Raw genomic sequence first — 15,276 nt, 5'->3', positions numbered from 1 at the left:
ACATCAACACAAAACATATGAGACGTTAATGGGAAGGAACTTTAATACAATTAGGAAACAATACAGGAAAGACAAAGAATATAGTTTCTCAATCGAACACCCAAAGTTACCCGTCCCCTCGTGGGTAAAAGTCCATCCAAATGGGATTGGCCCAGAGCAGGGCCCCAAAGCCTGCCACCAGTCTAAAGCATCTTCCAGTGGGGACCCATAGGAAAGGATCAGAAACAACCAGACAAGTCTGGAGGGAAAAGAGCAAAATCAAAATCAAGACAAAAACCACCATTGTCACCTCTCCACGGGTCTCTCACCCACATCTGTGTCAACCAGTCCACGACCAGAAGGCAAGCGCAGTTTCTTCACATGTCTCTCAGCTCCATGTGCCTCCTCCAGGTCTCTTTCTGGCTCCCCATCCTGCTTCCTTCCTTCCTCAGTCTCCTCTTCAGCTTCTTCTCTCTGCTCAGCGCCACCCTCCCTTGGGTGTGACAGGAAACCTGGAACCTCCACCTTTCCTGGGGACCACCCTTTTACATAACTAGTATATAACTACTCTAGTGTATCCTTTTTCTTTTCAATTCCTAATTACTCCCCACATGAAAAAAATAGAATATAATATTAAAGTTATGATACTTTCTCATAGGTAGCTGGCTAATGTATGGATTAGCTGATACCTTAATTGCCCATCTCTGAGCAGTCGGCTGTGGCTCAGGCCAGCGTGTAAAAGTCGTGGTGAATTGCATGCTACAAAACATGTCCACTTAGGGCCACAGAGACTGATAATCCATAGGCCTTAGAAGGAACTCTACCTGGGTAGACAATCATTGTTTCCTCTTTAGGAAGTGAATTGAGGAGTGAGTAAACAATGAAGCAATAATGTAGGGTAAGTTAGACCTTTTTAGAAAACTAGATGTAAAGACAGCTAAGTAGCAGAGGGGAACATCCATATCCAGACAAGACGGAAAGACTCAAGACAAGAATGGAAGCAAGCAAGATTTCACTGTTCAAGGGGTTGAGGTTAAGAGAACAGAATTGAAGGACTGATCACAGCGAAGATGGGATGCCAAATGCCTGGAAGAAAGAAGTCAGTATCTTCCACTTTCTCGATGCTGTTGAAGTGTTTCATTATTATTTTTGTTTCTGTTGCAGGTCCTGAATCTGTCCCTCCTTCCCTTCTCAAGGTGGTGATGAAACCCATAGCAACCATTGGAGAAAGCTATCAGTACCCTCCTGTGAACTGGGGTGCACTTCTCTCTCCACTTATGAGACTGAACTTTGGTAAATATCAAATTTTTCAGACCTTTGGATTCTACTTTCTGGATACAACTTGAGTTGAAAAATAGATTCTGTGTATCAACTGGTTGTGACTGGGATCAGTCACAACCAGTTGTTATCTTGGATGGGAAAGCTGAATTACTTTCATTGAGTCACTTTATAAATATCTAAAGGGTAGGGGGAGGTGGAGGAGGTCTGAGGACACAGACCTGATGTGTCCATCAAAGCAGTGTTTGAGTGAATGTTCGTGGTGTTGGGTGTGCCAGGCAGGTCCCAGAAAACCGGGGCTAATAGGCTAAAACCAGCCTATTTCCAGAGCCCTGAGTTTCAAGGAAGTACCCTATGTTGGTTTTCTATTGCTGCTGCAACAAATTACCATAGACTTAGAGCCTTGAAACAATACATATTTATCAGCTGATAGTTGTGTAGGCCAGAAGTCCAACAGGATTCTCACTGGGTTAAGATCAGCATCCTTCTCAGATGCCCTAAGGAGGGTGCTATGGTCTGAATGTGTGTGTCCCCTGCACCCCCTCCCCTTCATATGTTGAAATCCAGTGTTATGGTGTTAGAAGAGGGGATTTTTGCAGGATGATTAGGTTATGAGGGTGAAGCCCTCCTGAATGAGATTAGTGACTTAAAAGGCATGTTTTCTGGGCTCTCTAGCCCCATCCATCTTGTAAGGACACAATGAGTGGCTGACAGTCTGTGTGTTCACCAGAACCCAATGAGGCTGGCATCCTATCTTGGACTTTCAACCTCCAGCACTATGAGAAATAACTTCTGTTGTTTATAAATCACCCAGTCTGTCGTATTTTATAAGCCTGAGCAGACTAAGACAAGGAGAATCCATTTCCTTCCCCTTTCAAGATTCTGGAGGATGCCCACAGTCCTTGGTTTGAGATACCCACAGTCTTCCCTTTATCCATCTTCAAAGCAAGCAATGGGGGGCTGTGGCCTTCTCATGCCATCATCTTTCTGGTTCTCTGCAGCCAATGAAGGTTTCCACATTTATATTCATGTGGTTAATGAGTACAATTGAGAAATATAGGATAATCTTCCCACGTTAAGGCCCTTAACTTTAATCACGTCTGCAAAGTTCCTTTGCCATGTAAGTGACATATTCACTGGTTCCACATATGTCACCATACTGTGTTTCCAGAGGTTTCATTTGAAAAATATGTTCTCCTGCACTTCCTTTGCTTTTGTATGCTATATAAAACTTGTTTGTGCTTTAGTAAAACTAGTTAGAAAAAAAGAAAAGATCTGGTTGGGAAAACATACCCACTAATGGGAATCAGACTGCTGAAAAGACCCAATCACTAGAACATGTGGCTCTGTCTTTAAATCCTTCCTGGGCTATCGACTTCAGCCCTTCCAGACTTAGATTTCTTTATGTGCTGAATGCAAGGCCGACAGGAGGGGTCAACAGTGACAAAGAGAATTTTAGCTGAAATTTTAATAGTATTTGAGTGTCTAGATTTCTCTGGATATTCCTGAGCTAGTTCAAGGCCAGTTCCAAGACTGGGGACTCGGATGGGGATGGGCACATTTTTCAGCCTCCTCACATAGCTGTCTCTTGCAATCATGTTTTGGTTTGCTGTGTTCTACTTCTTGTCAAAGTCAGACAAGCAGCTGCTTTGACGTGAGACACTGAAGCCTGAAAATGAGCAGAGAAGCAGCTATATAAGGTTTTATTTTCCTTTCTTCTCTTTCAGGTGAAGAGATTCAACAACTGTGCCTTGAAATTATGGTGACCCAAGCACAGTCATCCCAGAATGCGGCTGCCCTGTTGGGATTGTGGGTGATGCCACCGCTGATCCATGGACTGAGTGTATGTATAGTGGATGATGCTGCACACTAGGAGGAGATGATTCCTTGGGGAGATTAACATTCATTTGGGTGTCTTTTCTCCAAGTCAAGAGTGAACAAATGGGATTTTAGGAAAATTGAGGACTTGACAGTAACTGGCCAGCAGATTGGAAACTGATTTGGAATGCTGCCACAGCCATCACCACTCATACTTTCAGCTACCACTTGTCACAAAAAAGGGAAATGATACCCCGAATTATTAAAATTCCTTTCTTGAGATCATACAGGTGGAAAGGTATAGAGTTATTTGAACCTGTATGTAATCATTCCAGAAGGTGTTAAGAGAAAAACAAATTTATTTGTACTTCATATATGATCCCTTCCTTTCACAGAAAAAGCAGTAATTTAGGTGAACCTTGAAGATGGTAGGAATGGATAGCTGTGTGAGGGGATGTAGGTGAAAGATATATGTGGAGAGAGTAAAACATACCTGCTAGGCTGCTCAGCTTGCGCAGAATGCTGAGCAAGAAGTGATCTAGCTCGTATTTGCTCGTATTTGCCCTAGAGAAAGGGGCCAGCATTTTCAAGGGTGCAGGCTGAGAGTGGATGGAAAGAATGGAGCCAGATGGCTTAAAGACATGAAATTGGTGAAGATGAATAATTTTGAGTACATTTCAAGCTGAGACTGAATAAAAACATCCCAGGAGTCCTTAGAGGTTTATCAGTTGATTGTAAATTAAATGATCTCATCTTTATTGTTATTCTAGTCTAGGAGGCTTTGATTCCTTGAGGAAAATGCAAAGCCCTCTTCCTCAGTCCCTGCACTGTACTTTTTTAAAAAAGTCTTCTTATATCCTAATTGTCTTCTGTTCTTTTTTTAATTTATTTTTGGTAGAAGAACTAGGGGTTAAGACAGAGGTACAGAGGGTGTGTGTGAGAGGATTCACCAGAGACAGAGTGGGGAGCAGAACAGGCAGGTCTACTGAAATACACTGCTGAGGGGAGCAGTGGGCGAGACAGGAGAGGTCTGCTGCACCATATGTGGGTTAGCTCCCTAACTCAGACCATAGAGGTTATAGCGCTGAAACTTAACCCCTAGGCCATCAGGGAGGCCCTACCCTAATTGTCTTTTAATAGAAGGGGGATGTTACAGAGGCATACCCCTTCCTGTCAGCTGCTACCTGTTCAGCTCCACACAGCTCTGATTGAGCTGCCATTTAAGAGCACTTGCTGTGGCCTTGCTCTCTGTAAGCAAGTTCTCACACAATGAGAACTTTCAGACATTAGATTGTGTCTTTTCAGCTCTGAGAGGTCAATGTTTTTTTATGACTTTATTTAAGTTATAATGTATATACTATAAATATGGCCATTCAAGTGTACAAGTTGATGAGTTTTTAGTACACTTACGCATTTTCATCCATCACCAAAAATACTTCCATCACCCCAGAAAGTTCCATTGTGCTTATTTGTGGTCATCCCCCCACTGCCAATCTCAAACCCAGGCTACTATTCGTGTGCTTTTATTTCTGTAATTTTGCCTTCTTAAAAGAACTTTCGTATATACTTTAGATATTATTTAGAATAGAATCATACAATACAGTCTTTTGTGCCCCGCTTATTTCACATCTAAGAAGTAGATTTTATTATTTCCATTTTATAGATTGATTAAACTGAGACAAGTGGTAAGCAACAAAACATGCCTATGGCTAATAAATGGGATGAGTCTCGCTGTCTGCAAAACCCATAAATACTGACGTATTTTCTTCCTCCTTTTGAATCAAATAGAACTTTAACAGCCTTAGAAATTTTTCTAGGTTTTACTTATCCTTCCATTTCTCTTTTGTATTATTTTTTTCCACTTGTCTTCTAGATCTGTGCTACTCTTTTCTTTTGTTCTTGATGATTGACCTTTCTTCTTAGCTTTGCTGATTAAGTTTGTGAACTCACTTTCCTAATTATATTTGTTCGCATTTAAAAAAATGATCCGAAATGGTATATTCTTCCAAGTGAGCTCTTCAGGTAACTGATGGTGCTACATCAATCTTTTTAGAAATTTACTGATTTTGTCAGATTTTATTTTTATACCACTTCTTTTAGACTTGCTGCTCCTTTAGTAACCACGCCCTTAGCTCTGTGAACTCTGAGATGCCAAGGTCACTTTCTCAAGCTTAATGAGTTGTTCTTCTTTGGTCAGGAATGCTCCCTGCATCCCAGTCCTTCATGTTGTTTCCTTTTGCACTCTCAGGAGAAGAAATTAATAATATCAGTCATTCTGTTCATTTGATTGTCAGCAGATCAGCGTTTCATTTTGAGGAGCTTTTCTTGCCACAGAATAGCAATTGTTATGTACTTTCAGAGGTAACATTTTATTCCCTTCATTAAAAAATATCCAAGGTTTAGGGCCTCCCTGGTGGTGCAAGGGGTTGAGCACCACACTATGAAGCAATCCGCAGCCTCTGCAGCACAAGTTCGATCCCCAGCCGGCCAGGAAGCTACCCACATGGCTCAGCAGACCTCTCCTGCCTCACCCGATGCTCCCCTCAGCAGTGCATGTCAGTCAGTCTGCCTGTTCTGTTCCCCATTCTGTCTCTGGTGAATCCCCTTACCCCCTGCATCTCTGGCCTGTATCCCAGCTCTTGTATGCGTAAATAAATAAATCTTTAAAAAAATAATCCAAGGTTTAATCTGAGTAATACACAGATAAATTGGTAGATACCATGTATGCACATGAATCACCCTGCATCAGAAGTCACAACAGCAATCAAAATTACATGCATTGGTGGTCCACCAATGGGAAGCTATGGGAAAGTAAGGTGGTAACCTGCACCTTTTATTTCTTAGTCTGCCCTTGAACACAAAAAGATCTAGAGATTTTGAGCATTGCAAATCCAGACTTGCCTGTTTACACCTGACCTCTTCTGTTTTGCTTCCAGGTGAATATCAAGAAATACCTCCTGGTATCTGCACCTCTGTGGATAAGACACGTCTCTGATGAACAGATCCTGGGTTTTGTTGAAAACTTAATGGTGGCAGTTTTTCAAACAACTTCCTCACTTTCTAATCCTGAGTTATGTTCAAGTGCCTTGCAGGGTCTGAGCCAGGCCATGAAGCTGCCCAGCCCTGCCTACCACCTCTGGAGTCTGCTCTGCGAAGCTACTGCAAAAATTTTTGACCTTCTGCCAAATAAGATTCGGGTGAGGAACAAAAATATTTACATTCCTGACAATTTATGTTTGGGATTTTTTAAAGCCTTTTTGGCAAAGCAGGGAGGTATATGTTTTAAGAATGTGGTGGGAAGGCTAGCAAGAAATAACCACATTCTTCACTAAGAATGTGTTTGCTTCCAAGATCTAAATTGAGGTTGAATATTTAGAACCAAAGTTTTCAGCAAGCTCAGAAGCAGCTTAACCAGTGCAAAACCAGGAAATGTGATTTTAGACCTTTTACCAAATGCCTGTAGGGGATGAGAAAGCTCAGCCCTTACACTTTACACCTGGAAGTATACGTCATGTTGTTCATGTACTGTTTATGTCAAGTGACTTAATACTAGTGTTTCCCCTTCCTCATAGGCCTCTGAAAGGTCGCTTTACAAACCAGTTAAAAATTCACTTTGAATTATGGATTCTGATAAGGAGGAAAAAAGTATAGCTAAACAATTACACACAATAACAGGAAAGATGTTTTTAAATAATAAAAATCAGCCACATGTTTTGGTTTGGTTAAAGTTAAATCTCATCAGCTACTCTTTGTAAAGATAAGCAAATCTAATAGTTTGTGAAATATTAAGAATACATTTGTTATCTTACATTTTGTTTTGACACGCTGCGGATTTTTCTTTGCCAGAGAGATGATCTAGAGCTGTATATCAGTGTAGCAAAATGCCTCTCGGAAATGACAGATGATGAAGCTATTCGGGTTGCCCAGTTTACTGAGGTAATAACATATCTGTTTTTTTGTTGTTTTTTTTTTTAATGGAGTTGGGCGTTACAATGGAAGAGGTGATTACAGTATCCTTTATCTGAAGCTAGTTTTGCTTCGTCTTTGTTTTTGTAATTTCCAGAAACTATCTCTGTGGCATTGTGGAGTCTTATTGCTAGCCCCCTAGTAGGCTTGGGTATGTAGTAGTATGGATGGATAGATGGATGCATAACTTTGTAACCTCATTAATCCAGGTTGTCAAGAACATCTTAGTGGCAGCACACCTGCCTACCTGTGACTATGCCCGTGTTTCTTTTCGCAAACCCTTCCCTTTACAAAATAGTTAAAAATTCACTTTGAATGATGGATTCTGATCAGGAGGAAAAAGTATAGCCAAACAAATGTACACAATAACAGGAAAGATGTTATTATTTCTACCCACTTGTGTCTGTGCAAACATCATCTCCTTCCCTAATGAACCTGTCCTTTTAAAATGTAAAAAAAAAAAATCTTAGCATCTCCTAAGGTGCAAAAACAAATACAAGACAATGCCTTTGCTACAAAATACACAAGAATGGAAATATTCTGACCAAATAACTTTGTGGAAAATACAAGACAAATAAATAGTTCTGTCCTCACATTATTTTCCTCCACCTGATATTTATCTTTTTGGAATGAGTAAAGGTGGCAGATTGAATACAAGTCCCATTAGCCCTGACAACAAGATCTTAAGAAGAACCCCTTATACCCACACATAAATGATGAATGCGTGAAAGATACCGTACCAATAAAGTTGCCAGATTTAGTGAATATGTCTTATTAAATTTGAATTGTAGGTATATAATGAGTACTTGCTTTTTAGTGTAAGTACATCCCAAGGGACAAACTTATTCAAATGGCAATCCTGTGTGCTAGGTAATACAAAGGTCTAGAGAATTGTAAGCCTTCATGTACCTGGGGGACATCTTATTTATTTCACTTCATGGCAGATTTGCCTCATCAATGGCGTCCTTGAATTTCTGCATCATGTAACAGTAATTCTCAAAATATGATCCCTGGTCCAGCAGCACCAGCCTGGGAACTGATCAGCAATGTAAACTCTAGAATCTTACTTAGATGTACACAGTCAGAAACTTTTGAGGTAGGAGCCAGGAATCTGTGTTTTAACAGTTTCTCCAAGTGATTGTGGTGCATCCTGAGACTTGGGAACCACTGGTAGAGTATTTGGAATATCAGCATTTTGGAGATTAGCTTGTTTTAAGCAAGAACAGGTGACATAAGGGAACACTTAAAAGAATGGATTCTGGAGCCTCACTACTGAGGAGACCTTAGTTAAGTATCATAGCCTCTCTCTGCCTCAGTTTCCTCATCTGTACAAGGGAGATAATAGATAATAGCACCTGCCTCCTAGGATTGTTTTGAAAGTTCAGTGACTTTATCCACATTAATTTCTTGGCAAAGTGCCTGACCCAAGGCAAGTACTCCATAGTAATTGTCATAATTATGACATTCATGTAATTTATCATATCCTATTATATTCATGTAATATAGTTGGAAGTAATGTATGTAATTTACTTCATAGTATGTAGAGCTAAAAGATTTTTCTGTTATCCGCCTTGATTCATAAAGTACCATTCAGATTATTGTCACTACAATACACTGATGTCCCTTAAAGAGTTTGTATATTCCACTGAGGTCAGTATTTTCTATTCGTTTCTGAAAACAATAGAGTTAAGAATAAGGATGCAGTAAAGGCCTCAGATTTAGTCTACTATTATATCTACATGAATTTAAGCAAGTTACTTAACATTTGTGTTTCTGTCTTTTCATCTGTAAAGGAGAGATGATGATGATCTACTGCATAGGATTGGTGAAAAACAGTTAATACAGTGATTCTCAAACTCCTTGGCTTCTCAGACTACTTGCATGTCTTAAAAATTATTGAGGACTCCAAAGAACTTTTTCACTGATATGGATCATACCTGTCAATATTTACTATATTAGAATTTAAACATAAAATTTTATTTAAAAATCTACTTAAAAGTAATATAATTCATTGCATCTTAACATAAATAAAAACATTTTCAAAAATATTAGAAAAATGACTATTTCTGCAAATCTCTTGACAAAAATAGAAGACAGCTAGGTTCACATAGCTCCTTCATTATATTTTGATGTTATTTTAATGAAGCATATGAAAAAATTTCAGCCTCATACAAATAGATAGATGAAATGGGAGAAAATGCATTTTTACAGTCTTTTCAGATTACTGTGGCTTTCTTTAATATTGTACCAAAAACAAAAGTGGTAGTTTCTTGTAGATTAGTCACAATGTGCAGACTCTGAAACCATATCAAACCAAACTTATTCTGATACATTAAAGCCCATTGGTGTGTCTTGTACACTGGACTTTTTTACTAGTGCATATTATGCATTATTGGTCCCTTAGAAAACACTGAATCACTGAGTTGTGAAAATCTTCCAAATGTTGATACATTTTATTTTACAATATCAAAACATCATACTTGTTAATATCACCAGCAATCTCGTCAAAAATTCTCTGATGCAATGGGAAGCTGCCAAAGTAATAAAAGCAGATACAAATTTTCCAAAAATTGAATTTTTTGCTAAAATACTAGATTTTATCACTGGCAACAAATATTTTCCTTGCAGTGACAGTCTCATTTCCTTCAATTTTAAGAAAATATCTCAAATACTGTTTTGAATAACCACAGTTTGTCTAACAGTCGTTCTTCTAGGTAAATGGTGTTCCATGAAGGGTGGCTACTTCAGCTCACAATTCAGTTTTACAAGTGTTTGCCCTTGAGACAATCATCATGCTTGAGCATAAAGCAGACATCCCTTATGCACTGCCCATTTCGCCATTCACAATTTTTACAAGATGTATTTTCAAGGACAAAGGTTTATTCAGGCTAATCATTTTTGTTGCGTACAAAGATTTTAAATGAAATTAGCCTTTTAAAAAATTGCAAATGGCAATGAAAAATACAATGAATGTGACTAATAGTTTTGGTGCTATTATGAGTATGGTTTGACCTCACAGAGCCTCTAAAAGGGTCTTGGTGACCCTCCAGAGGCCTGTGTACCACAGTTTGTGAACTACTGAATTAATAAATGTTAAGTGCTCAGAATGGTGCCTGGCACTTGAAAAGTACTGTATTTGTTAGTTATCAATGTTAGTATTATCATTTGTGTGTCCTTCCTATATACAATCATCAGTTAACCCCCAAAATCATTTATGGTTTTTATGAGGAAACAGGAGGTGACATTACAACCCCCTCTCTGTATGTACATTTAATAAAGCACACAGGCAGCTGGGGCATATGCTGCAGGAAATGAGCAGTTTTAGCATTTGGAATAATAATTAACATCAAACTCAACCTTTCTGTTTTGCCCTTGCCCTGAGGTTTTATAATGACTTCAGTTAATTTAATAGTAACTGAACAATTTGCTTTTTTGCAGAGCAGCATAGAAAAGGCTGCCTTTGTCAGACTGTACTTGGTCTCTCAAGGACGACTCCCCTTGATGGGCTTGACTGATATGCTCAGAGTTGCTGTTCAACATCATGAAAAAGATGCGGTGGCCTGGATGGTATTGCAGAGTCTGTACCAGGCCCGGATCGTGAGCCATGCTAACACAGGTGAGGCTGCTCGGGGTGAGCATCAGGAACTGAGAGCTGCCTACCTTCCCTTTCAAGGTGTAATGGTTTCCTCAGCTGACAAGCTAGTGCTTCTTGACAAGCTAGGTCTTTCATGGAATGAGGAGCACCATGGACAGCAATAAGCCCTCCCAGCATCCACTCTTTGGAGAGGGGAACAAATTCTTTTAAGGATTTTTTTTTTGTTTTTGTATTTGCCTAAATAGGCCCTCAGCACGATAGACAAGTTTATCACGTTGATACTGCCTGCTTCAGTTTCCCCAACAGACAGGATTATTCTGCCTGATGTTTTCATGAAAATGGCTTTTAGATGATCATTTAACAAACAAAGCAACAGCAAAATTAAATAGGTATTATATAGAAGTTCTTAGGTGTGAGAAAAATAGTATCTGAATACCCTAACTCTTCAAGCTCTAGGCTTGAAACTCTGCTAATGAATCATATGGTGCAACTTTTAGATCACTTGAAACATTTATACTTTAATGATCCCCTGCAAAGGGAGCTCCTCTTCCCATGCCTTTGGTCATATGTTTGTAATTTCTCTGGTCTACGTTCTGAATGCACCTAGATAAGAAGTGGCTGGGAAGACCATGTGACACTAGGCAACATACACATTTGTCTGTGGTCCTTATCCCTCAACTTTCATATCTTTTTTTTTTTAAAGATTATCTATGCATACAAGAACCGGGGTATAGGCCAGAGGTGCGGGGAGTGAGAGGATTCACTAGAGACAGAATGGGGAACAGAATAGGCAGATGTACTGAAATATACTGCTGAGAGGAGCAGTGGGCAAGACAGGAGAGTCAGCTGCACCATGTGGGTAGCTCCCTGGCCGAGGATCGAACTCATGCTGCAGTAGTTGTGGATGGCTTCATAGTGCTGATGCCTAACCCCTTGTGCCACCAGGGAGTCCCCAACTTTTGTATCTTTAAGGTTCTGAAATCTGACAAGCATGATTGTAATGCTCTTTTCAAAACTGCAAAAGTATTTCAATTCTTCTTCCTCTTTGGCAATTCAGATACTTGTACCTGCATCAGTGCCTGCCCAGTGAAAAATGAACCTATGATGAGAAACTTGATTTTTTTACTCTAGAGCAAAAGTCAAAAAGTTAATCCAGTTGCTTGCTCCCAATTAAGCATGAAAATACATGCATCTGAAATAAATTTGATATTGCCTTTGGTTCCAATTTACTGGCATTCAGATTTAGTTTCCATTTTCCTTATTCACTAAATTTTGAAAACCTGCCCAAATAGTCTTTACTGTGCTAGGAATATTCATTTTAAAAAAAAAAAAAAGGGGGAAAAAAAATCTTAGTTTATGCTGATGTTTATTCTTCAGTTACTGTATAATAATTGTATTTTTTTCTTTTTATGTCTTTGGAATAGGTTTTCTCTGTGATTTTAGCATAAATTGGAAACATTTAAGCAAAAGAAGTCCATAAAAACAACTGATTATCCAAGATCCAAAATTCCAGACTTCTAGTATACTTAATGTTTAAAGAGAAAGGCCCCCCAAAATGTATTTTATCACTAGTAAGTGGTAGGTTCGAAGAATAAATTAGCTTTTAAAAATAAAGGCCAACTGTCTCTGGTCGATCCTCTCACCCCTCCCTCCCCACCCCCACACACACCTCTGGCCTGTACCTCAGTTCTTTTATGCATTAAATAAATCTTTTTTAAAAATTAAAATAAAAATCAAGGCCAAAGCTCAGTAATATGATATGAATAAAGTCAAAGAACTCTCTTATAGACAATCACAAGCCTAGGTATTGCCAAAGAACTTGAAACTGTTTCATGGAGTCCTCACTAGGTGTTCTGCTTTAGTTTATTACTTATGGTGGTTATTATTTATGGTGGTTTATTATTTATGGTGGTTATTACTAATGTATTTTATGTTTCAAAGGAAAACCCTGGTCTGTTAAGAATCTTCCCTTTTTGTTTCAGGTGTGTTGAAGAGAATGGAATGGCTCTTGGAATTGATGGGTTATATCAGAAATGTTGCTTACCAATCAACCTCTATTCCAAATGTGGCTCTTGATAAGGTAAAAACTAGAGAAACAAATATAGAATATTTGCTCTTCAAGAAAAGATATATGTTGTGGCTTGCAGATTTCCTTTCCCTCCTTCCTTTATTTTTTTTAAAGATTTATTTATTTATGCATACAAGAACTGGGGTACAGGCCAGAGGTGTGGGAGGGTGAGAGGATTCACCAGAGGCAGAACGGGGAACATAATAGGCAGACTGATGAAATACAGTGCTGAAGGGAGCAGCAGGCGAGACAGGAGAGGTCTGCCGGGCCATGTGGGTCACCTCCCTGGCTAGGAATGGAAATCATGCTGCAGTAGCTGTGGAATGCTTCATAGTGCTGACGCTAAAACCCTTGCACCACCAGGGAGGCCCTTATTTAAGTTTTAAGAGCCTGTTTTTTTAAAAAAGCTTTTCCAATCTATGTTAAGAATGATGAAGTCTTCTATGTAGTTAAAAACTTTAAATTATTCAGAAAATTATACTTTTCATAACAATAGAAATGATCAAACAGAATTCTTGATTTTGTTGTCAAAATAGAAGCCATAGCCTGTTATAGCATTTAAAACTTTGCAGAATGCTTTCATATGCGTTATTTAATGATCCACCTGAGAAGCCTTAAGGAAGAATGATTAATTTCTCCATTGACTTGTAGAAGAGAAAATGACAAGTCAAAGAAAATTATTGACCTGAGTCATACTGCTAATAGGAGGTGGCTCAGGAACTGGAAGCCATGGCTTCTTGCTGTAAAGCTCATGCTTGTTACTCTTTGCTACCTCCTTGTAGAGTGAACTTAATGCCACGTATCTGAGAAATGTGAGGCCACTTTTGTGTTTCACAGAAATTACATACTAAAATATTCAATGTTATTAGAATTCTGTTCATTCCCTCCTTCCTTTAATTTTGGGGAAGCAATGGTAACACCTGTCTGATGTCAGAAGGAAACACATGTTCCTACCCAGTGCTTGGAAACGCCCAGGGCTGCCCTTTGAGAAATATTTTCAGCAGAATAAATTCCTTGACAGAAGTGGAGGGAGCCCTGGGTCCTGTGTTCTTGCAATTGATTCGCAATGGACATGGCTCTGGCCTCTGCACCAACCTAGAGTGTGGATTCAAATGTTTGGTTTGGAGAAGTTGCTGAGTTGTGTGCAAGCTTGTGCTTATGTGCACATGTGCACAAGCTGGAAAAATGATTTCATCACCCCTGCAGAATGACCTCAGAACCACAAAAAGCTAGCAAGTATGGGAAATGAGTGAATTTTAAAAAGAAAAAAATATTACCAAGTAAAATGAAACAACACTGTCTTGCTCTCTTAATTATCTTGATTTAGCTGCTCACACTGTAATTTTTAGCCCTAGAATGCTTTCTGCAGGCATATTTTGTGACTTTCTTGTTCACTGTGTGAGTAAAATTTCATGACCTGGGATGTTGTTTGAAATTCAGCTCAGTTTTTCTGAAAGTTGCGAATCTTTCAAAATTTTAATTAGTGAAATTAAGAACTTCAGGAACAACGATACATTGAAGCAGTGAACTTAATGTACTATATGCAAATGTTGATTCACAATGATGCACACACTGCAGAAACTTACATAATATAATGCAGCTTTACTTCCATAAAAGCAAAATAATAATAATAACACCTATCATAAGTTTTTATTAACCTTTTATTTTCTTACAAAAATCTTTTAAAACTTAGAAAATACAGATAAGCAGATAAAAGTATAGATAACCCATTACCACCTTTCCTGTGATTGCCTAGATTTTTTTGTATGTGAGAGGGGAGTCTTTTGTTGTTGTTATTGTTCAAAAATGGAATCAGATTATATATATTTTCTAAAATCAGTTTGGGCCACATAAAAATAAATCTATCTCTTTCCATATCAGTCTTAACTGTTAACTTCTTTGAAAACACCAGAACAGAGGAGTGTTTGGATCTCACTATGATTTGAAATTAAATCGATCACATTTCTCCTGAAATCTTAAGAGTAATAATTAGGAAACCGTTGGGCCTCTGTCTTCACAAAAGATCCCAGAAGCCTCCCAAAGCATCGTTTCATTCAGTGTGGAAATGGAGATTGCTGTTCAGTCCACTTCCTCTTCTGGGGTAGCAGTGGGGCAGGAGGAGGGCTGGATGGAGGGTAAGATCACGCAGGGGGTTGTGGTGTAAACATGTGTTACTTTGAATTGTTAAAATGAGAGCTAAGCTGTTTCTACTTCCTTTGTAGGCTTTGGACTTCTTGTTGCTGGTATTTGCAGCCGCAGTGGTTGTATGGGCAGATCATGCTGCCCCTCTCCTGCTTGGCCTCAGCGCCAGTTGGTTACCATGGCATCAGGAAAGTAGCCAAGCTGGGCCAGCATCAAGCTTCCTTGGCAGGAGTCCAGTGAACAGGGTCACTTTGCAGGAGACTCTCACTCTCCTTCCCAGTAGCTTGCCTCTTCTGCTGCAGAAAGAGCCATGGAAGGAGCAGACCCAGAAGGTAGGGTAGACGATCAGCTGCTTGTCAGGGCAGGAGACTGTCTTCTTTTCAGCAATTTCTGCTGTCAGATTGAGGTGGGAGTGAATGAAACCTCAATC

The 15,276-nt window shown here is 39.2% G+C and overlaps 1 protein-coding gene across 3 annotated transcripts in view; it reads left to right on the top strand.

Annotated features, from left to right (window-relative positions):
* FOCAD (focadhesin) overlaps window positions 1-15,276 on the top strand; it is a gene marked incomplete at both ends in the record, with an annotated part of 251,103 nt that overhangs the window by 230,770 nt on the left and 5,057 nt on the right. For all 3 annotated transcript variants that reach the window (XM_084236533.1, XM_084236532.1, XM_084236531.1), the window contains 7 exons: window positions 1,144-1,272; window positions 2,985-3,100; window positions 6,012-6,272; window positions 6,922-7,011; window positions 10,480-10,657; window positions 12,619-12,716; window positions 14,927-15,178. In XM_084236533.1, coding sequence (XP_084092659.1) covers window positions 1,144-1,272; window positions 2,985-3,100; window positions 6,012-6,272; window positions 6,922-7,011; window positions 10,480-10,657; window positions 12,619-12,716; window positions 14,927-15,178 — 1,124 coding nt within the window. The remainder of the gene's footprint in view (window positions 1-1,143; window positions 1,273-2,984; window positions 3,101-6,011; window positions 6,273-6,921; window positions 7,012-10,479; window positions 10,658-12,618; window positions 12,717-14,926; window positions 15,179-15,276) is intronic.

Source organism: Talpa europaea, assembly GCF_964194135.1.
Source record: "Talpa europaea genome assembly, chromosome: 7".
Lineage (NCBI taxonomy): Eukaryota > Metazoa > Chordata > Mammalia > Eulipotyphla > Talpidae > Talpa > Talpa europaea.
This window is presented reverse-complemented; position numbering and strand designations above follow the sequence as displayed.